Here is a 23,719-nt window from a genome sequence, read left to right as displayed (position 1 = left end):
TCTTAACATCATCATGGTGAGATTTAAATTCGGATTTCTTGGAATTTGTTGTTTATGGGAAAATGAAACTTTCCTAGCGTCAAACCATATCCAAGAACACAGTATGTTTACTCAATATTTCTCTTATGTTCCTAGGTAATTTATTGGTTCAATTTATATACACCCTGGAAGAGATCCTTAATTTTAACTTATTTTTAAATTGGTTATGTTTCTCTTTTTAGTTTACATGAGGGCAATTCATTTTTGTGATTTTTAAAATTTGCCATCTTACTAAATTCTCATTTCTTTTGTTTCTAGTACTAAAGTTTTTCCCAATAATTTTATGGCTATTTTATTCTTTCTTACATACATTAGCTACTACTTCCACAATGTTAAATAACAGTGGTAGAAAAATTTACTATTAATTACTAGCAGAAAATTTTTCTTTATCCTTGACTTTAATGAGAGTGAACTGAATATTTTACTAATTAAGCATCATACTATTATGTTGGCTTCTGATTTACAATATAATTTATTACCATGCTGAGAAAGTATGGTATTTCTTATTAAGGAATTTTGATTTTTTTTTTTTGGAGACAAGAGTCTCACACTGTCGTTCAGGCTGGAGTGCAATGGCGCAATCTCAGCTCACTGCAACCTCCACCTCCTGGGTTCAAGTGATTCTCCTGCCTCAGCCTCCCGAGTAGCTGGGTCTACAGGCGCATGCCACCATATCCAGCTAATTTTTGTATTTTTAGTAGAGACGGGGTTTCACAATGTTGGCCAGGATGGTCTCAGTCTCTTGACCTTGTGATCCACCCACCTCAGCCTCCCAAAGTGCTGGGGTTACAGGTGTGAGCCACCGGCACCTTGCTGGAATTTGATTTTTAATTGACATTCAATTTTATTCAAAAGCCTTTGGCATTTTTTGGATATTATCATGTTATTTTCTAAGTTTTGATAATTATATTGTACTACTTTTGCAGAGTCATGGCATCTATTTTCTTTTCTTTAAAAAAAAATTATATTATTTATATATATTAAAAAAAAAAAACCTACAGCACCCAATATTCCCAGGTAGTCTCCCATCCAAGTACTAACTGGGCCTGACCATGCTTAGTTTCCGAGATCAGATGAGCTCAGGTGGATTCAGGGTGTTATGCCCATAGACATGGCATTTATTGTAATGTATTACTGAATTATATTTAAATTTTTGAGATTTTTAATATTAATACGTGTGATAGATTTGCAGTTTTGTGTTATCTTTGTCAAATTTAATGGAAGTGTTACATTGGATTTATAAATAAATTAAGAGGCAGTGGGTGTGGTGGCTCCTGCCTGTAATCCTAGCACTTTGGGAGGCCAAGGCAGGAGGCTCCCTTAAGCCCAGGAGTTTGAGACCAGCCTGGGCAACATATGGAGACCCTGTCTTTATTTTTAAAAAATAAAATAAAATAAAATAAAAATAAAAAAAATTAAGAGGCTTTTCCTTTCTTCAATGAGCTGAAAAAATTTAACATCCCTGAAATTACCTTGTCCTTGAAGTTTAAAAGAATCTGTTAAACTGAGCCAAGGGCAAAATTTTCCACTGGAAATACATTATGCAATTAGTTAAATTAAGTCAAAATTGATTGAAATTCTTAGACTTTTAATTTTTTTTGGAGTGAAAATGACCCACTTTTAGATTTAGCTAATCATAAAATACTTTCCTATCTATAGGCATGATGCAATAAAAGCTGAAGAAACTGCTTTTCATTTTTAAAAATTATGTACAGGTTGAATATCTCTTACCTGAAATGCTTGAGACGACAAGTGTTTCAAGTTTTGGATTTCTCTTGGATTTTGGAATATTTGCATATACATAAGGAGATGTCTTGGGGATAAGACCCAAATATATAACACAAAATTCATTTATATTTCATATACATCTTTTACATATAGTCTAGAAGTAATTTTATACATTATTTTAAATAATTTTGTGCATGAAGTTTTGACTGCTATCCATCACAAGGTCAGGTGTGGAATTTTCAACTTGCGGTGTCAAGTTGGCTTTCAAGCATTTTTGGATTTTGAAGCATTTCAGATTTTCAGAAGAGGAATGTTCAAGCTGTGTTACATTCTAAAACTGTCCTATTCATTTAAGATAAAGCAACTACTCTTTCTGTATTTCTGTATGTCAGCAAATTATTCCACTTATATCTTATTCCAAAGTCTCCTGACTTTCACACTTACTTTTCCAGTTCCTCCTGTGAGTGTGCAAATGTACAGCTGGCCCCACGAGGGCATCCTCCTCTCTGCTTCATATCTCGACACATGTAAGTTTTGTATTTGCTGTGCTGTGGAGGCTAAAACCAAAATCAAAACATTAGATGTGTAATAACCCCCCACAAAAAAACATACATTTTGTGTTGTCATTTTAGGATCTTGATAATCTAGATAAGTAATTCACATATTTATTTAGATTACCAAGAGCAGAAGTGCTGGAAAGTCATTCTGTCTGAAGTTTCAAGTCCAAATATAAATAAAGCAAAAACAAAGAAAGTAGTCCTAATTTTTCTGATATGTTGATATTAATTCTCAAACAAGTAGCATCATATAAATTCTTGAATAAATCTCATGGGCATTCTTATACTTGTTTTATATGGAAAAAGAAAAAGCTTATGGGGGCACTATCATCTCATTCCCCCTTTTTTTTTTTTTTTTGAGAAGGAGTCTTACTCTGTTGCCCAGGCTGGAGGGCAGCGGTGCAATCTTGGCTCATTACAACTTCCGCCTCCCCGGCTCAAGAGATTCTCCTGCCTAAGCCTCCCGAGTAGCTGGGATTACAGGTGTCCACCACCGCACCTGGCTAATTTTTGTATTTTTAGTAGAGACAGGGTTTCACCATGTTAGCCAGGCTGGTCTCAAACTCCTGACCTCAGGTGATCCGCCTGCCTCAGCCTCCCAAAGTGCTTGGGATTACAGGTGTGAGCCACTGTGCCCAGCCCATTTCCACATTTATAATGAAAAAGCAAACCACTGTAGTTTAAGACTTTCAAATATATAAATTATCTTCTAATATTTGTTTTGTACAATGTTCAATATAGCTATATGTATGTTTCCATACAACATACCACAAAAACTACAAAAGGCCCTATAATCAAAGAATATTCTGTAACTAATTCTTCTTGACATGCAGAATAATATACGAAGAACTTAAAATAGTTCCAAAAGTACAAGTGACACTTATTTACAACTCAAGGATAAGGCAGGAGGATGGATTTGAAAGTTAATGAAATATGAGACACAACACTAAACTAGACAAAATTTAGTGTATTTTATCACTATATGGCAGACTTTAAAGGTTAGTCTCATTACGTTTGTTATTTTCTTCAAGATGTCTAATGAAACAGAGAGTTAAAAACTGTAGGTTCTCCTTTCTTTTATGCCTATTCATAAATAAAGCTTTGACTTGTGTTAGATAGGTTAGGAAAATCATATCCAGATTATTTTACTTAGCAGGATAATTTTTATATTTCTTGCCTCTTAAGCAAAAAGAAATACTGAGTAATCTATTGATATTTACCTGAACCAGGTAAATTAAGAGTTTTACCTTCACAGGCTTACTACTGCAAAATAAAAGATCTAATGAACCTAATATAAATCCTGAGAGCAAAATAAAATTATTGGGAATAAAATTTAAAACTCTAGCTATAAGAAGTTATTATAGTCTACCATCGTAATTCATCTAAAAACTTTGAGGGAATTTGGCCCAATGGCATTAACAGACATTATGAATGAAAAAAATCTTAAAATATTAATAAGAAAATCTATAGAAATTTGAACAGTATTAGAAAGACACAGTATTAGCACTAAAAAGTGATACTTATTGTCAAATCAAAATGTAAAACAAACTAAAGAGAATAATAATCTTATATAAATGGAACAAACTTCAGCACTGAATCCATTTTCTCCATCAAATGCCACCATATCCAACGTGAAGACTGACCCCAGCATGACATCAGATCAATAAGGATTATTTAATGTCAATATTGTCAGATAAAATTATCAGCCTAATGCAGTACATTGTTAATCATGCCAAGGTAATTTATAGTTTCTATAGTCAGAGTCTCAAAATATTCATGTCATCTTTTTGGCTTTGTATCTGTAGGTATACCCATAGTGGTTTACCTATAGTTTTAAGGCATATCCACAGTGGGTTAATAAGTTTTAAACAGCTTCCTTACCTGCTGCTGATCTGCTCCTTTTTTGCTGTGGTTCTGGATATAATCAACCAGCCCATGTACCACTGTACGCACAGCAACTAGCCCATTTTCCAGCTGTTCCCAAGTAGGAGGAGGAGCATCTATACAACCAATGATAATAATGTTACTCAATATTTTCCCTAATATCAAACTAATAAAAGAGTTAGTTGACAACATTTCAGTGAAATCAAGCTTCACACCTTAGCTTTTTAGATAATAGCTTATTCACCTAACCATCATTTTAAAGGAATGGACATATTCTTTCAAAGCTGGGGTTGCAAACTGAAATAACCATAGGAACAAGAAAGGTAACGTGAAAGAGGTAAATAGGCCACACAATAGTGGTAACTGTCATTAGACTCTTAGTGTTGAGGAGACAACAACGAGTGACAGGGACTGCTGAACTGGGGAGCATGTCCCTCATCTAAGAGTATGGTTATAGCTCAGCTTTAGATGATTGTTGTTATGTGATGATGCAAGGCTGGCACTGCCAGATACATTCACTGTTTCCCAGGGAAACCTGAAACTTGAGATTTTTAAGTAAAAATTTCCCAGTTTTAAAATGTTGGCATCTAAGAAATTTAGACCATTGCTCAGACCAGCACCATTAGGACTAAACAAAACTGAGGACTGCCTATAGTTAATTTGCATGTTTATTTTGAACTTTTATATAAATCAAGTTTTGGTAAACAAAAAGCTTTAAAAGTTTAATGAGCCGGGCACAGTGGCTCAGGCCTGTAATCTCAGCACTTTCGCAGGCCGAGGTGGGCAGATCACAAGATCAAGAGATGGAGACCATCCTGGCAAGCATTGTGAAGCCCCGTCTCTCCTAAAGATACAAAAATTACCCAAGTGTGGTGGCACGCGCCTATAGTCCCAGCTACTTGGGAGGCTGAGGCAGGAGAATCGCTTGAACCCCGGAGGTGGAGGCTGCAGCGAACCGAGATCGCACCACTGCACTCCATCCTGGTGACAGAGCGAAACTTCATCTCAAAAAAAAAAAAAAAAAGTTTAATAGAAGAGCTATTATATAAAGCAACTCTGCTACATGTCTTCTTCATTTAGTAGGTATTTGCCCAGTGCCAGCACTATGATTTATAAAAGAAAAATTAACTATAAGGCTAAATATATTCTTTAAAAGAAATATATAAAATGAAACAAGAAGAGAGACGTAGAGATAACTTCTTGCTCAGACACCCTGAAAGAACTCTAGGGTATGGCATTTGAACCGGGCTTTGAAGGACACATGGAATCTGAAAAGGAAAAAAGGTGAAGAAAACAAGTATCCAAAAAAGTAGTTTTTGGAACACTTGCTAAATCTGAGTTATTGTTCTAGTTGTTGGGTAAGCAATAGTGATTAAAACAAATATCCCCATTATATTCAAGGAGACGAGCCAGATAATAACCAAGACAAATAAGCAAAATATAGAGTAGTATTTAGATAATGTCGAATTGAAAAAATAGAGCTAAGAAGAGAAGTGGGGCCAATGTGTAAAATTTTAGACAGAGGCAATCTGCCCGTCTTGGCCTTCCAAAGTGCTGGGATTGACAGGCATGAGCCACTGTGCTCTACTAAAAATACAAAAAAATTAGCTGGGCATGGTGGCACACGCCTGTAGTCCCAGCTACTCAGGAAGCTGAGGTAGGAGAATCATTTCAACCTGGGAGGCGGAGGTTGCAGTGAGCTGAGATCGCACCACTGCACTCCAGTCTGGTCAATAGAGGGAGACTCTGTCTCAAAAAAAAAAAAAAAAAATTTAGACGGAGGCCAGAAAAGTCCTCCTTGAGAAGGTTACATTTGATTAAAGACCTGAAAGAAGGGTTTAAGTGTGCCTACTGGAGACTTTCAAATATATAAATTATCTTCTAATATTTGTTTTGTACAATGTTCAATACAGCTATATGTATGCTTCCATACAACACACCACAAAAACTACAAAGGCCCTATAATCAAAGAATATTCTGTAACTAATTCTTCTTGACATGCAGAATAATATACCAAGGGAAAAACATCCAAGTTAGAGGGAAGAGTAAGTGCAAAGTCCTTGATGTAAGAAGTGTGCCTGGCATGTTGCATGGAGGTGGAATCAGAGAGGAGGGAATTAAGTGAAAAAAAGGGTAGGAAATGAGGTTTGAGAGAGGTAATGGAAGACCAGACCACATGAGGCTCTATAGATCATGTGAAAGATTTTGGCTTTTACTCTGAGTTGATAGCCACAGGAGAATTTATGAGCAGAGGGTGACAGGGTCGCTCTGGCTCTTTTGTTAAAATTAGACAGACAACAGGAAGGCTTTTCCATAATCCCCTGAGAGATGGGGACGGCAGCAGTGAAGGTAGATGGATTCTGGATGGATTTTAAAGGTAGGGCCTACAGAATTTGCTAATGGATCAGATATACATTACAACAGAAAGAAGAGTTGAGGTTTTTGGACTAAGCAACTGGAATGATAGAGTTGCCACAAACAGGATGGCAGGGGAGAGCTCATTTTTAGATAGATTCAGTTTGAAAAGCTTATGAGATGTAGATGATAGATGCTGAAAAAGCAGTTTTTTTTTTTTTTTTTTGATGGAGTCTCGCTCTGTCATCAGGTTGGAGTGCAGTGGCATGATCTCTGCTCACTGCAACCTCCACCTTCCGGGTTCAAGCGATTCTCCTGTCTCAGCCTCCCAAGTAGCTGGGACTACAGGCGCCTGCCACCACGCCCAGCTAGTTTTTGTATTTTTAGTAAAGACAGGGTTTCACCATGTTGTCCAGGATGGTCTCGATCTCTTGACCTTGTGATCCGCCCGCCTCGGCCTCCCAAAGTGCTGGGATTACAGGCGTGAGCCACTGCACCCGGCCGAGAAAGCAGTTTTATATACAAGTTCAGGAAAAAGGCATGGGCTGGATATATATTTCAAACTCTAAAAGACTATCAATTGTAATACGTATTACTTTATGTGCCAACAAAGAAAAAAAAGGTTGTTAATTATAATATGTCTTCATACAAATGCATTCCAACTTCAGAAATGCTAAGATCTGAAATAATTATGAACCTCAGAACTGATAAAAATACAGTAAATTTGTGAGTTACATAAATTGTATTTGAAGCTATGGAATAGATAAGATTATCTAGGAAACAGGTATAGGATTAAACTCTGAGAACACTCCAAAGAGTACAGGATATGGAGATGAGAAAGCAGAGGATGCTGAGGAGAGTCCAATACAGTAAGAAGAGAATTAGTAGCCTAGAAGCCAAGAAAAAAGCATTTCAAGGAAGAGAGAGTACAGAACAATGGCCAGGCACGGTGGCTCATGCCTGTAATCCTAGCACTTTGGGAGGCTGAGGCAGGCGGGTCACCTGAGTTCAGGAGTTTGAGAACAGCCTGGCCAACATGGTGAAACCCTGTTTCTACTAAAGATACTAAAAATAAATAATAATAATAATAATAATAAATTAGCTGGATGTGGTGGTGCACGCCTGTAATCCTAGCTACTCGGGACAAGAATTGCTTGAACCTGGGAGGCAGAGGTTGCAGTGAACCAAGATCTTGCCATTGCACTCCAGCCTGGGGGACAGAGTGAAACTGTGTCTCCAAAAAAAAAAAAAAAGTTAAATGCTGCTAAATCAAGTACAGTAAGAACTGAGAACTGACTTTTGGAATTAGCTACATGGAAGTAATTTATGACCTTGACAAAATAAGTTTGGATAGAGCAGTGGAGATAAATGCCTGACTGGAGTTCAGTTCAAGAGTGTGCCAAAAAAAGAAATGAAGTGGTAGGTAGATGAGAAATGGGGTCAAAAATGGTTTAGGAACTTGTGGAAGTTCTCTTTTGACTGCTCAGGATGATCAAAGCACAGCAGTCGGGGAAAAAAATCACTCTATATTCTAGTAACATTGATCTGGTTTACTAAGCAATTTTGGGAACAAATCTATAAAAGTAGGCTGATAAAAAACTAAGAGGGCTCTGAATGCCATAGTCAAGAGTGTCAAACCTTATTCTGTAAGCAATTCTACAAACAATGAAAGTTTATGAGTGTGGAAGCAAGATCAGGGATGTGATTTCTTTTTTTTTTTTTTTTTTTGAGACAGAGTCTCGCTCTGTCGCCCAGGCTGGAGTGCAGTGGCGCGGTCTCAGTTCACTGCAAACTCTGCCGCCTGGGTTCACACCACTCTCCTGCCTCGGCTCACTGCAAACTCTGCTGCCTGGGTTCACACCACTCTCCTGCCTCAGCCTCCCAAGTAGCTGGGACTACAGGCGCCCGCCACCATGCCCCGCTAATTTTTTTTGTATTTTTAGTAGAGACGGGGTTTCACTGTGTTGGCCAGGATGGTCTCGATCTCCTGACCTCGTGATCCGCCCGCCTTGGCCTCCCAAAGTGATGAGATTACAGGCATGAGCCACTGCGCCCAGCCAGGGATGTGATTTCTTTTACAGCAGTAAGTAGACTGGATTGGAGGAACTCATAGTAGAGGAACTTGGAAGACATTCAGTCTCAGGGAAAAGGAGGCTCACAAAGGAAGTACTTATAAGCAGAAGATATAGGGATATTGTGAAAGAAGAACAGATAAATCCTATTGCATGAAACAGTATGTAGAACAAGTGAAAGGAAAAGATGAGGCAAGACAAAACATTAAGGTTTTAAACTTACATATCTCAGAGAATGAGGTCATTATCAGAAAGAGGAAACATTAAAGGAAGAGCAAGTATCAAGTAATGATGAGCTTGCTTTGAAGCACTCAGAGGAGATGATGGGGAATCTCAGCAAGCACTGGGAGATGTATCTGGAGTGATGCAGAGAAAATAGTGATAGAGATATTTGGGAGTCTGTATTCTACATGAAGGTAATACCCGATGCTAAGAATGAATAACCACCATCAGAGCATGTAGAGAAAACAAAATTCCAAGAGCATAACCTGCCTACTCTTTAGTGGGCAGGAGGGGAAAGCATGGTACAAATAAGACAGAAGTAGCACTCAGGTCAGAAGAGAACTAGGAGATCACAGAAAGATATCAAAAAAGTGATTAACAACATTATCCAAATGCTGAAAACAAATGGGAGTGATTTAAAGACTAAGACAAAGCTTTTGGAATCAGAGACTGGGAATCTACTAGCGAATATTAAGAGAGCTTCAGATCAGTAGTAGGAATAAACACAGAGAAGCTAAAATAACTCAGATGTAAGTATAAGTTGAAAAATGAAGGTTGGGTATATTTTCAGGTTAAGGAGAAGGAGCAGAAAAAGCCTAAGTAAAGATATACAAGAGAGGATACTTGAATGAACAAGATATCATGGAGAGGGCAAAAACAGGATCAAGGAAATGCAACTGAGGATACATAATACAGAAAAAATGAGAAAAACGAGTTTTGGAAGAGGTAAGAATGGTAAAATACAACACAATTTTGTGACGAGAGAAAGAAGAAACATAAAGAAGCCCAGAGAAATCTATTTTCCTGATGAAATGAGCAACAGTGTAAAAAGTATTAAATAAATGTTAAAGTGAACTAACCTGAGATAAAGAGGGAAAAGATTTAAAATGGAAACTTAAAATACTGTAAAAAAGATCTGGAGTAACTACTTTGGGAAACCCTAGAGGAATAACAAAAGATAATTAAAGAACCATTGAGCAGCACGAAAGGCACATATAAGATAGTCCATTAATTTCCCGTGGGTTTACCTGGACTAGGGTCAATGTTTGCTAACAGCTCCAAATGGGGTCTTAGTCGGTTCAAGTTTGCTGGGTCTCCAGTCCGCTGGAGAGCAATTGTTAGTTCCTGAACACTCTGTGCAAAAGAGGCTGGGGTCTGCAACTTAAAAAAGATAAATGTTAACTTTCCCAAAGGTTAGATAATCCTTTAAATATAAAGATTATTTATATCACGATCATTTTTGCGATTTATTAAATTTAATTTTTATCTTCCCATATACCCTACACTTTGGCCAGAGTAGATTACTTGCTACCCAAATAAATTCTGTACTTCTCTGTATCCAGAGCTTGGCACGTTGTGTACTGTATTGCCTCTGCTGTCACATTCTTCAAATGTGAGACCTCTCTCAATTCAGCCTACCATCAATTAGATATATTGATGAGTCTTCTTTGTGAATTGTTAATTCCTGTTTCTCTCCACATTAATTTACTAGAATTAGTGCTTTTCTCATCACTTTTTATAAATTCTCTTTTGTATTATCCAATATGGCAACCTTGGCAATATGTGGCTATTTAAATTTAAGTTAATTAAATGAAATAAAAATTTCAATTCATCGGTTGCAAAAGTCACATTTCAAGTGCTTAATGGCCGTGTGTGACTAGTGATCACCATATTGGACAGTGCATACACAGAACATTTTCATGATTACAGAAAGTTCTATTGCTCTATAAAAAATCACATACACTGCAAAGTTTACCAGTTTGTTGTATAAAGGTCTCTGGATATTAAATTTAAAGCACTGCGCGTGATGTGAGAAAATTATTGTAGGATATACACCGAGTTACACAGTTCAGTTCAGACAGGAAGATTAACCACCTTGTAGAATCTATAAAAGACAAGCCAGGCCAGGCACGGTGGCTCACGCCTGTAATCCTAGCACTTTGGGAGGCTGTGGTGGGCAGATCATGACGTCAGGAGTTCGAAACCAGCCTGGCCAACATGGTGAAACCCCATCTCTACTAAAGATACAAAAAATTTGCCGAGCGTGGTAGAGTGTGCCTGTAATCCCAGCTACTTGGGAGGCTGAGGCAGAGGAATCGCTTGAACCCGGGAGACAGAGATTGCAGTGAGCCAAGATAGTGCCACTGCACTCCAGCCTAGGTGACAGGACGAGACTCTGTCTCAAAAAAAAAAAAGCCAAGTTTCTCTTCAGAGGTAGAAAGGTACTCCTTTAATAGATCATTACTAAGCGTTAAGCGTTTCCGTAAATTATAAATCAGTTGCAAAACTTCCGATACAAGCTCCTGTCCAAACCTAAGAGTTGCAGGTAAAGTCTGGTTAAAGGTATGCAGGGAAGACTTATAGAGCAGAGCAAACAACCTACATTGTAACTGAAAATTATGTACCGCCTTTTCTCCCCCCTAAAGAGACAGGGTCTCACTCTGTTGCCGAGGTGCTAACATAGCTCACTGCACCCTCAAACTCCTGAGCTCATGGGATTCTCCCACCATAGCCTCCCAGGTAGCTGAGACTACAGGCGCCTACCACCACACCTGGCTATTTTTTTTTTTTTTTTTTTTTGGTAGAGATGAGTGTCCCAATGTTTCCCAGGCTGTGCCTGAACTCCTGGCCTCAAGCAATCCCCCCACCTTGGCCTCTCAAAGTGCTGAGTTTACAGGCATGAGCCACCGTGCCCACCCTACACCAAGCATTTAAAAAACATATTTCCCAATTCTCACTGTATTACCCATTCAAGGAATTCTATCTTTAGAAATAGGGAAAAAAAAAAAAAAAAAAAAGGTTGGGGGGAACAGTTTGGTAAAAGGTTAGTGTACTCTACAGTGAGAATGGCCAAGTTCAAATCCACTTCTGTCATTTATTATCTATGTGATGCTGGAAAAACATATTAACTTCCCTTTGTCTTTGTCTAAAATGGATAATACAGAGCTGTTAGAGGATTAAATGAATTATTTAAAACCACTAGATACATATTAAGATTTTAGTAAATGTTCATTTTTTTTTAGGTTACTCTTACTATTTGACTCTATTTCTCTAAATTAAATGTAGAGTGGTCTCTAGAGTTGGCCTTCATCTCTGTGATTCTAGTAAAAATAAAATAAAATATAAAATAAATAAAATAAGAAATATAAACTAATCAAATCTTTAAATGAACAAAGTGGTATTATAATATGATTGGCTATGACATGACACTGGCTATAAATACAATTTACAAAAGCTATACAGTATTCACTTTAATATACATTTGTTAAATGAATTACCAAAATGCCAAGATTAGTCTAAGAAGTAAGGAACAAAAAAGGTCCTACCTTGTCAATAATGGACTGCATATGAGATTTGTGAGACTGGTCTCCATAAAGCAAAGAGGACCATTGGTCTGGTGCAATTCGTAAGCCTGCTTCCATAGCAATCTGCACTATCTGGGAGTCGTGTTCTCGCCGCAGAGCTTCATAGGTTCTAAATTCTTCTTTCAGCTGCATCAAAGAAGAGTCTTCATCACGTTTGGTGACCTAATAAGACACAAATGATCTCATAATGAAGTCAAAAAAATGAGTTTATGCTTTATAAGAACATATAATTTTTAATGTAACAAATTTAGCAGCAACAGCAAGATTAAATGAACATACCATTTGCCTACAAAATACTTTCTCCTCTACTTGTTGAGGTAGGTATATTGTTATCATCCCATTCTGAGTCAAGTTGGATTTAGGCCAACATTTTCTGGATAGGTCTTTCAGAAAGAATAAATACAGGCTGAGAATCTCTTACCCAAAATGCTTGGGCCAGAGGTATTATCAGATTTCAGATTTTTTCAAAGTTTAGAATATCTGCATTAAACCACTTGAGCATCCTTACTCTGGAAATCTGAAATGCCCCAATGAGCGTGTGAGCATCATGTTGGTGTTCAAAAAGTTTTGGATTTTGGATTTTTGTATAGTCAATCTGTACGTGCTGGAATGAAATCCAAAGATTTGACAGACTTTAACATATACATTCAGTTTAAGGTGTATGTGTGTGTATATGTATTTTTGAAAAGAAAAAAATACGAATACAATTCTATATTCTGAAAAACAATATGTTTCTTCTCCATAAATGTGGATTATGACTCTTGGGATTGCCTGACAATGAGCTAGGTGGGACTGATGACTGTAGAGCTTCAGATGCTGGTGTAATTCTAAAAATGATTTAATTTGTACTTGGCTTAATTCTCCACGGAGTTTTGTGGGATGGGCTACCACCAGAAAGTGTAAAGTGAGATGCTAGACTAGAATAATCATAATGATTATCATTAGAAGGCTGGAGGCAGGAGAACTGCTTGACCCAGAAGGCAGAGGATGCAGTGAGCCAAGACTATACCACTGCACTCCAGCCTGGGTGACAGAGCAAGACTGCATCTCAAAAAAAAAAGTCAGAAAAATAATACTGGATGAACAATAAATGATACATAGTGAGTAGCAATGTTTGAGGCGGTGCTCATTCAATTTGGGATAAGAGACTATGTCCAGCATTACCATATAAACTGAAATGGCAAATGGAATTTCATTATTGTATATGTGGAATTACACTAGGAGAAAATCTCTGAATAAAATTTATTTGGCTGGGTGCGGTGGCTCACGCTTGTAATCCCAGCACTTTGAGAGGCTGAGGCGGGCAGATCACCTGAGGTCAGGAGTTCGAGACCAGCCTGGCCAACATGGCGAAACCCCGTCTCTACTAAAAATACAAAAAGTAGCCAGGCGCAGTGGCCCTGCCTATAATCCCAGCTACTCGGGAGGCTGAGACAGGAGAATCGCTTGAACCCAGAAGTGGAGGTTGCAGTGAGCCGAGATCACGCACTGCACTCCAGCCTGGGTGACAGCAAGACTTTGTCTCAAAAAAATAAAAATAAATAAATAAAATTTATTTGTGCTTCAATAACTCTCTCTTCAGACCAATTCTGCACAGTCTTGGTAAGAAATTGATATAGTTTCTTAGTCTCTTCAAATACAAAAATCTATAAACCTTGACTTGATCTATGTTGTTCAATATCGAACACACAAAAATTCAACATAATAGGATTTAACTATAATAAGACACCATCTACATTCTTTAAAAGGATAAAGAAAAATTGCTGAAATTTTCTGAAAAGATACAGGCAACTTTATTAAACTCAAAGTTTTACTACTTAACTTTGGGGAAAGAACAATGTTTCCTTTCAAGCCGAGCTTTAATGTAGGTTCATACCTTGAAACAGGAGGCTCTATAAAGGAGCTGAACAACATGCCCAATGCTAGTTTTAGAGGCTTGAGGAAACCGTGGCTCCAATCTTTGCACCACAAAGAGAACCAATACTTTTCTTGACAAAGCAGAACCATCTTCTAAGGCCAGCAGAACCAACTTTAAAGCTTCCTCCTGCATTGCTAGGGAAAGTTGGGCAAAACCAAAATTTATCAAGTACATAGATAGGATAAATCCATTTATTAGAAGGGGAATATTTAATCATTTCTGCAGCTATTCACTCAATTAACTGGCAACACCATTTTTGTGAGCAATTTTGTATTACATTCTATATATTTTATAAAGAAAACAGATAAGTGATTAATACATTTAAGAAAAACTTCTTATCAAAATGAATGAACTTCCTGCTACAGGTATGAAAAAAAGGAAAAATTAAAAAATTAAAAAAAGAAACAACTTTTGGCATTAAGAGAAAAGTTTTAAGTTCACTAAGTTCACCTAGTAAGTCCACTAAGTTACGTGGAATTGCCCAAGCCATGAACATCAAACAAGACATTACCTGGTAACAATAAAATACTGCAAAGAACAAGGCTTTGTACATCACTTATAATTGCTACATCATACTTTTAGAATTACCAGCAGAATAAATACCAAAAGTTAATTTGTACCTGGTCCAAGGAACTGGCATCCCCTAGCCCTTACTGCTGCCCAAAGATTGGAAGAGAGCTGCTGAGGATTCTGGTGCTGGAGAATGAGCTCTGTAACTGTTCGTTCACCTAAAGATCGAGCAGCCCTCATGGCACGAATCCTGCCTTCTTCTTCTACTAGCTGACAGTGGACTAGAGTCACAAGCTTCCTCTGCATTGGGCGACTCAGAACACTCTGAGTAGTGCTGTTCAGACCCACTCCTTTAAAAGAGTAAAGAAGTTATTCCCAGGTTCACAATGCAATTTTACAGTCCAGGAGCAATTCTTCTGTTGGGTTAACTTGTGGGTATGTGACTAGTTCTGGGTCTTACTAGAGTATTTAAAATAAGCAACAAATAAAACGACACATGTAAAGCTTACTTACGTATACATTTTTAAAGTATACAAATGTATACATGAGTTATCTCATGTGCACTTAGCATTCATTATGACATTAAATATACCATTACTCATTTTAATCACAGAGGAAGAAAGAAAAAAGGACTAGACAATGTTGATAATTAGTTTATAATGTAAATCTTGAGGTCCGAAGAGTTCTGGTATATTATTTCATAGTGGATAACCTTATTTTCCTAACTAAATAGCAAGCCCTTTCTGTGCAGTAATGGCAACTTCCATATTTATTATACCGCCTATAGCATAGCACATAAAACTGGATAGAAGGCAAACCATTCAGAATTGTCAAATGATGGAAAGCACTTCTGAAGTAAGTAGTTATATTTGCTTTTACGATCATTCGAATAATGTTTCCATCATCACATAAACTCAAAATTCACTATTTTATTTGATGTGGTTTGTGTAATGATATTTAGCACAAAATGAGTTTAGTTTACAATAGGTAAATTTCATTAACATTTGCTTAATAGCTCACAATTTTTATGGTAACAAGTTTCTTTAGTAGACATTTACTTAGTACGGATAATTGCATCAAATTTACCTCTAGTTAGGTTTTCTGGGAATTCCTCAGGACTTATATAGGATTATGTACTGAGTACTTAAAAAAGCAATTTTACTCTTTAAATAAGAAACAAAAACAAACTTACCTCTAGCACTGCTGAGCGGTTTTAAGTACAATGCTAATTCTTCTACACATTTCTTGGCTTCCTCATAATGCTTTGTGTCTTCAACCCCACTACACAAAGTAATAGGCTGCTGCTCAGGGACCTGGAGGCCAAAACAAAAGATCTGTATGAGTGCTCAATTCATTAATTAAATGTTTTATTTAGTATAGTTTACTCACTCATAATGCTAACACTGGTAACATCAAAACGCCCACCAAATTTACTGAATTCTTTCAAAAGATCTTTCCTATTAACATGTATCTTTGCATTCCTTTGTTTTGTTTCTCTAACAGCCTAATTAAGATATAATCCACATACCATACAACTGACTGGTTTAAAGTATATACAATTCCATGGTTTTCAGTATATTCACAGTTGTGCAAACATAACCACAATCAACTTTAGAACCTTTTCATTACCCCAAAAAGAAACACAGTACCCTCTTAACAATTACCCCTTATTTCTTCCCAACCATCCACCAACCTTTGGAAAGAAGAATCTATTTTCTATGGATTTGCCTATTCTGGACATTTCATATAAGCAAAATCAATACAATAAATAGTCTTTTCTGACTTGCTTCTTTCACTTAATGTTTTCAAGGGTCTTCCAGGTTATATCAGTACTTCATTCATTTTCATCACTGAACAAAATTCCATTGTATAAATATATCACACTTTATTTATACAATCATCAGTTGACAGACATATGGGTTGTTTCTATTTTTGACTATTATAAATAATGCTGCTATGAACATCTGTGTACAAGTTTTTGTCTAGACAAAAGTTTTTGTTTCTCTTTGGTATATACCTAGGAGTCTGTATTTAACCTTTTGAAAAACTGCCAAACTATTTTCCAAAAGCAGAGTAGCATTTTATATATCTACCAGGAGTGTATAAGGGTTCCAATTCTTCTACATTTTATGCAGAAAGATAATTCTTCAGGGGGAGGAGCCAAGATGGCTGAATAGGAACAGCTCCAGTCTACAGCTCCCAGCGTGAGAGACGCAGAAGATGGGTGATTTCTGCATTTCCATCTGAGGTACCGTGTTCATCTCACTAGGGAGTGCCAGACAGTGGGTGCAGGACAGTGGGTGCAGTGCACCGTGCACCAGCCGAAGCAGGGTGAGGCATTGCCTCACTCGGGAAGCTCAAGGGGTCAGGGAGTTCCCTTTCCTGGTCAAGGAAAGGGGTGACAGACAGCACCTGGAAAATCGGGCCACTCCCACCCGAATACTGCGCTTTTCCGACAGGCTTAGGAAACGGCACACCAGGAGATTATATCCCACACCTGGCTCGGAGGGTCCTACGCCCACAGAGTCTCGCTGATTGCTAGCACAGCAGTCTGAGATCAAACTGCAAGGCGGCAGCGAGGCTGGGGGAGGGGCGCCCGCCATTGCCCAGGCTTGCTTAGGTAAACAAAGCAGCCAGGAAGCTCCAACTGGGTGGAGCCCACCACAGCTCAGGGAGGCCTGCCTGCCTCTGTAGGCTCCACCTCTGGGGGCAGGGCACAGACAAACAAAAAGACAGCAGTAACCTCTGCAGACTTAAATGTCCCTGTCTGACAGCTTTGAGGAGAGCAGTGGTTCTCCCAGCACGCAGCTGCAGATCTGAGAACGGGCAGACTGCCTCCTCAAGTGGGTCCCTGACCCCTGACCCCCGAGCAGCCTAACTGGGAGGCACCACCCAGTAGGGGCAGACTGACACCTCACACGGCCAGGTACTCCTCTGAGACAAAACTTCCAGAGGAACGATCAGACAGCAGCATTTGTGGATCATGAAAATCCACGGTTATGCAGACACCGCTACTGATACCCAGGCAAACAGGGTCTGGAGTGGACCTCTAGCAAACTCCAACAGACCTGCAGCTGAGGGTCTTGTCTGTTAGAAGGAAAACTAACAAACAGAAAGGACATCCACACCAAAAACCCGTCTGTACATCACCATCATCAAAGACCAAAAGTAGATAAAACCACAAAGATGAGGAAAAAACAGAGCAGAAAAACTGGAAACTCTAAAAAGCAGAGCGCCTCTCCTCCTCCAAAGGAACGCAGTTCCTCACCAGCAATGGAACAAAGCTGGATGGAGAATGACTTTGACGAGTTGAGAGAAGAAGGCTTCAGACGATCAAACTACTCTGAGCTACAGGAGGAAATTCAAACCAAAGGCAAAGAAGTTGAAAACTTTGAAAAAAATTTAGACAAATGTGTAACTAGAACAACCAATACAGAGGTGCTTAAAGGAGCTGATGGAGCTGAAAGCCAAGGCTCAAGAACTACGTGAAGAATGCAGAAGCCTCAGGAGCTGATGTGATCAACTGGAAGAAAGGGTATCAGCGATGGAAGATGAAATGAATGAAATGAAGCAAGAAGGGAAGTTTAGAGAAAAAAGAACAAAAAGAAATGAACAAAGCCTCCAAGAAATATGGGACTATGTGAAAAGACCAAATCTATGTCTGATTGGTGTACCTGAAAGTGACGGGGAGAATGGAACCAAGTTGGAAAACACTCTGCAGGATATTATCCAGGAGAACTTCCCCAATCTAGCAAGGCAGGCCAACATTCAGATTCAGGAAATACAGAGAACGCCACAAAGATACTCCTCGAGAAGAGCAACTCCAAGACACATCATTGTCAGATTCACCAAAGTTGAAATGAAGGAAAAAACGTTAAGGGCAGCCAGAAAGAAAGGTCAGGTTACCCACAAAGGGAAGCCCATCAGACTAACAGCAGATCTCTCCACAGAAACTCTACAAGCCAGAAGAGAGTGGGGAACAATATTCAATTTTCTTAAAGAAAAGAATTTTCAACCCAGAATTTCATATCCAGCCAAACTAAGCTTCCTAAGTGAAAGAGAAATAAAATACTTTACAGACAAGCAAATGCTGAGAGATTTTGTCACCACCAGGCCTGCCCTAAAAGAGCTCCTGAAGGAAGTACTAAACATGGAAAGGCACAACTGGTACCAGCCACTGCAAAATCATGCCAAAATGTAAAGACCATAGAGACCAGGAAGAAACTGCATCAACTAACAAGCAAAATAACCAGCTAACATCATGACAGGATCAAATTCACACATAACAATATTAACTTTAAATGTAAATGGACTAAATGCTCCAATTAAAAGACACAGACTGGCAAATTGGATAAAGAGTCAAGACCCATCAGTGTGCTGTATTCAACAAACCCATTTCATGTGCAGAGACACACATAGGCTCAAAATAAAAGGATGGAGGAAGATCTACCAAGCAAATGGAAAACAAAAAAAGGCAGGGGTTGCAATCCTAGTCTCTGATAAAACAGACTTTAAACCAACAAAGATCAAAAGAAACAAAGAAGGCCATTACATAATGGTAAAGGGATCAATTCAACAAGAAGAGCTAACTATCCTAAATATATATGCACCCAATCAGGAGCACCCAGATTCATAAAGCAAGTCCTGAGTGACCTACAAAGAGACTTAAGACTCCCACACAATAATAATGGGAGACTTTAGCACCCCACTGTCAACATTAGACAGATCACTGAGACAGAAAGTTAACAAGGATACCCAGGAGTTGAACTCAGCTCTGCACCAAGCAGACCTAATAGACATCTACAGAACTCTCCACCCCAAATCAACAGAATATACATTCTTTTCAGCATCACGCCACACCTATTCCAAAATTGACCACACAGGTGGAAGTAAAGCACTCCTTAGCAAATGTAAAAGAACAGAAATTATAACAAACTGTCTCTCAGACCACAGTGCAATCAAACTAGAACTCAGGATTAAGAAACTCACTGAAAACCGCTCAACTACATGGAAACTGAACAACCTGCTCCTGAATGACTACTGGGTACATAACGAAATGAAGGCAGAAATAAAGATGTTCTTTGAAACCAACGAGAACAAAGACACAACATACCAGAATCTCTGGGACACATTCAAAGCAGTGTGTAGAGGGAAATTTACAACACTAAATGCCCACAAGAGAAAGCAGGAAAGATCCAAAATTGACACCCTAACACCACAATTAAAAGAACTAGAAAAGCAAGAGCAAACACATTCAAAAGCTAGCAGAAGGCAAGAAATAACTAAAATCAGAGCAGAACTGAAGGAGATAGAAACACAAAAAAACCCTTCAAAAAATTAATGAATCCAGGAGCTGGTTTTTTGAAAGGATCAACAAAATTGATAGACTGCTGGCAAGATTAATAAAGAAAAAAAGAGAGAAGAATCAAATAGACGCAATAAAAAATGATAAAGGGGATATCACCACCGATCCCACAGAAATACAAACTACCATCAGAGACTACTACAAACACCTCTACGCAAATAAACTAGAACATCTAGAAGAAATGGATAAATTCCTGGACACATACACTCTCCCAAGACTAAACCAGGAAGAAGTTAAATCTCTGAATAGACCAATAACAGGATCTGAAATTGTGGCAATAATCAATAGCTTACCAACCAAAAAGAGTCCAGGACCAGATGGATTCACAGCAGAATTCTACCAGAGGTACAAGGAGGAACTGGTACCATTCCTTCTGAAACTATTCCAATCAATAGAAAAAGAGGGAATCCTCCCTAGCTCATTTTATGAGGCCAGCATCATCCTGATACCAAAGCCGGGCAGAGACACAACCAAAAAAGAGAATTTTAGACCAATATCCTTGATGAACACTGATGCAAAAATCCTCAATAAAATACTGGCAAACAGAATCCAGCAGCACATCAAAAAGCTTATCCACCATGATCAAGTGGGCTTCATCCCTGGGATGCAAGGCTGGTTCAATATACACAAATCAATAAATGTAATCCAGCATATAAACAGAACCAAAGACAAAAACCACATGATTATCTCAATAGATGCAGAAAAGGCCTTTGACAAAATTCAACAACGCTTCATGCTAAAAACTCTCAATAAATTAGGTATTGATGGGACGTTATCTCAAAATAATAAGAGCTATCTATGACAAACCCACAGCCAATATCATACTGAATGGGCAAAAACTGGAAGCATTCCCTTTGAAAACTGGCACAAGACAGGGATGCCCTCTCTCACCACTCCTATTCAACATAGTGTTGGAAGTTCTGGCCAGGGCAATGAGGCAGGAGAAGGACATAAAGGGCATTCAATTAGGAAAAGAGGAAGTCAAATTGTCCCTGTTTGCAGATGACATGATTGTATATTTAGAAAACCCCACTGTCTCAGCCCAAAATCTCCTTAAGCTGATAAGCAACTTCAGCAAAGTCCCAGGATACAAAATCAATGTGCAAAAATCACAAGCATTCCTATACACCAATAACAGACAAACAGAGAGCCAAATCATGAGTGAAGTCCCACTCACAATTGCTATGAAGAGAATAAAATACCTAGGAATCCAACTTACAAGGGATGTGAAGGATCTCTTCAAGAAGAACTACAAACCACTGCTCAACAAAATAAAAGAGGACACAAACAAATGGAAGAACATTTCATGCTCATGGATAGGAAGAATCAATATGGTGAAAATGGCCATACTGCCCAAGGTAATTTATAGATTCAGTGCCATCCCCATCAAGCTACCAATGACTTTCTTCACAGAATTGGAAAAAACTCCTTTAAAGTTCATATGGAACCAAAAAAGAGCCCGCATTGCCAAGTCAATCCTAAGCCAAAAGAACAAAGCTGGAGGCATCACGCTACCTGACTTCAAACTATACTACAAGGCTACAGTAACCAAAACAGCATGGTACTGGTACCAAAACTGAGATATAGATCAATGGAACAGAACAGAGCCCTCAGAAATAACACCGCATATCTACAACTATCTGATCTTTGACAAACCTGAGAAAAACAAGCAATGGGGAAAGGATTCCCTATTTAATAAATGGTGCTGGGAAAACTGGCTAGCCATATGTAGAAAGCTGAAACTGGATCCCTTCCTTACACCTTATACAAAAATCAATTCAAGATGGATTAAAGACTTACACGTTAGACCTAAAACCATAAAAACCCTAGAAGAAAACCTAGGCATTACCATTCAGGACATAGGCATGGGCAAGGACTTCATGTCTAAAACACCAAAAGCAATGGCAACAAAAGCCAAAATTGACAAATCGGATCTAATTAAACTCAAGAGCTTCTGCACAGCAAAAGAAACTACCATCAGAGTGAACAGGCAACCTACAAAATGGGAGAAAATTTTCGCAACCTACTCATCTGACAAAGGGCTAATATCCAGAATCTACAATGAACTCCAACAAATTTACAAGAAAAAAACAAACAACCCCATCAAAAAGTGGGCAAAGGATATGAACAGACACTTCTCAAAAGAAGACATTTATGCAGCCAAAAGACACATGAAAAAATGCTCATCATCACTGGCCATCAGAGAAATGCAAATCAAAACCACAAGATACCATCTCACAACAGTTAGAATGGCAATCATTAAAAAGTCAGGAAACAACAGGTGCTGGAGAGGATGTGGAGAAATAGGAACACTTCTACACTGTTGGTGGGACTGTAAACTAGTTCAACCATTGTGGAAGTCAGTGTGGTGATTCCTCAGGGATCTAGAACTAGAAATACCATTTCACCCAGCCATCCCGTTACTGGGTATATACCCAAAGGACTATAAATCATACTGCTATAAAGACACATGCACATGTATGTTTATTGCGGCACTATTCACAATAGCAAAGACTTGGAACCAACCCAAATGTCCAACAATGATAGGCTGGATTAAGAAAATGTGGCATATATACATCATGGAATACTATGCAGCCATAAAAAGTGATGAGTTCATGTCCTTTGTAGGGACATGGATGAAATTGGAAATCATCATTCTCAGTAAACTATCGCAAGGACAAAAAACCAAACACCGCACGTTCTCACTCATAGATGGGAATTGAACAATGAGAACACATGGACACAGGAAGGGGAACATCACACTCTGGGGACTGTTGTGTGGTGGGGGGAGGGGGGAGGGATAGCATTAGGAGATATACCTAATGCTACATGACGAGTTAATGGGTGCAGCACACCAGCATGGCACATGTATACATATGTAACTAACCTGCACATTGTGCACATGTACCCTAAAACTTAAAGTATAATAATAATTAAAAAAAAAAGAAAGATAATTCTTCTACTTATTATCTTTTTTATTATAGCTATCCTGTTGGGTGAAAAGTAGTAATTCATTGTGGTTTTTCTAAATTTTATTTTAAATTAATAATAATTGCATATATTTATGGGGTACAATGTGACAATGTGAGATGACTAAATCAGGTTAATTAACAAATCCATCACCTCACATTTTTATTTTGTAGATTTTAAGTAAAATCTACTCTTTTAGCAATTTTGAAACATACAATGTATTACTATTTATAGTCACTATTCTGTGCAATAGATCACTAAAGGCATTCCTCCAGTCTAACTGAAGCTTTGTATTCTTTGATAATTATCTCTTCTTCCCATCTACCTTCCTCCCACTTCATTGTGGTTTTGATTTGTATTTCCCTGATAGCTAATGATGTTGACCATCCTTTCATATGCTTATTATCCATTTGTATATCTTCTCTGGAAGAATATCTATTCAGATCCTTTGCCCATTTTGCCTAGTAAACTTTATTTCGTAGAACAGTTTTAGATTTACAAAAAAATGGCAAAGATAGTACACAGAATTCTCATTATCCTGTATTCAGTTTCCCCTATTATTATTATTATTTTTGAGATGGAGTCTCCCTCTGTCACCCAGGCTGGAGTGCAGTGGCACCATCTCGGCTCACTGCAACCTCCGCCTCCTGGGTTCAAGCGATTCTTCTGCCTCAGCCTCCCGAGTAGCTGGGACTACAGGAGTGAGCCACCACACTTGGCTAACAGTTACCCCT

General features: G+C 38.3%; 1 protein-coding gene and 1 pseudogene across 6 annotated transcripts in view; both read right to left on the bottom strand.

The window, feature by feature from the left end:
• The window catches only part of RC3H1 (ring finger and CCCH-type domains 1), a 95,762-nt gene that overhangs the window by 35,842 nt on the left and 36,201 nt on the right, over nt 1-23,719 (bottom strand). For all 6 annotated transcript variants that reach the window (XM_063648474.1, XM_063648476.1, XM_063648479.1 and 3 more), the window contains exons 3-9: nt 15,843-15,963; nt 14,761-15,000; nt 14,099-14,274; nt 12,184-12,384; nt 9,886-10,018; nt 4,206-4,324; nt 2,212-2,324 (exon numbers count right to left, since the gene is read on the bottom strand). In XM_063648474.1, coding sequence (XP_063504544.1) covers nt 2,212-2,324; nt 4,206-4,324; nt 9,886-10,018; nt 12,184-12,384; nt 14,099-14,274; nt 14,761-15,000; nt 15,843-15,963 — 1,103 coding nt within the window. The remainder of the gene's footprint in view (nt 1-2,211; nt 2,325-4,205; nt 4,325-9,885; nt 10,019-12,183; nt 12,385-14,098; nt 14,275-14,760; nt 15,001-15,842; nt 15,964-23,719) is intronic.
• On the bottom strand, nt 1,032-1,150 carry LOC129022527 (5S ribosomal RNA; annotated as a pseudogene).

The sequence above is a fragment of the Pongo pygmaeus genome, chromosome 1 (genome assembly GCF_028885625.2).
Source record: "Pongo pygmaeus isolate AG05252 chromosome 1, NHGRI_mPonPyg2-v2.0_pri, whole genome shotgun sequence".
Classification (NCBI taxonomy): Eukaryota; Metazoa; Chordata; class Mammalia; order Primates; family Hominidae; genus Pongo; species Pongo pygmaeus.
This window is presented reverse-complemented; position numbering and strand designations above follow the sequence as displayed.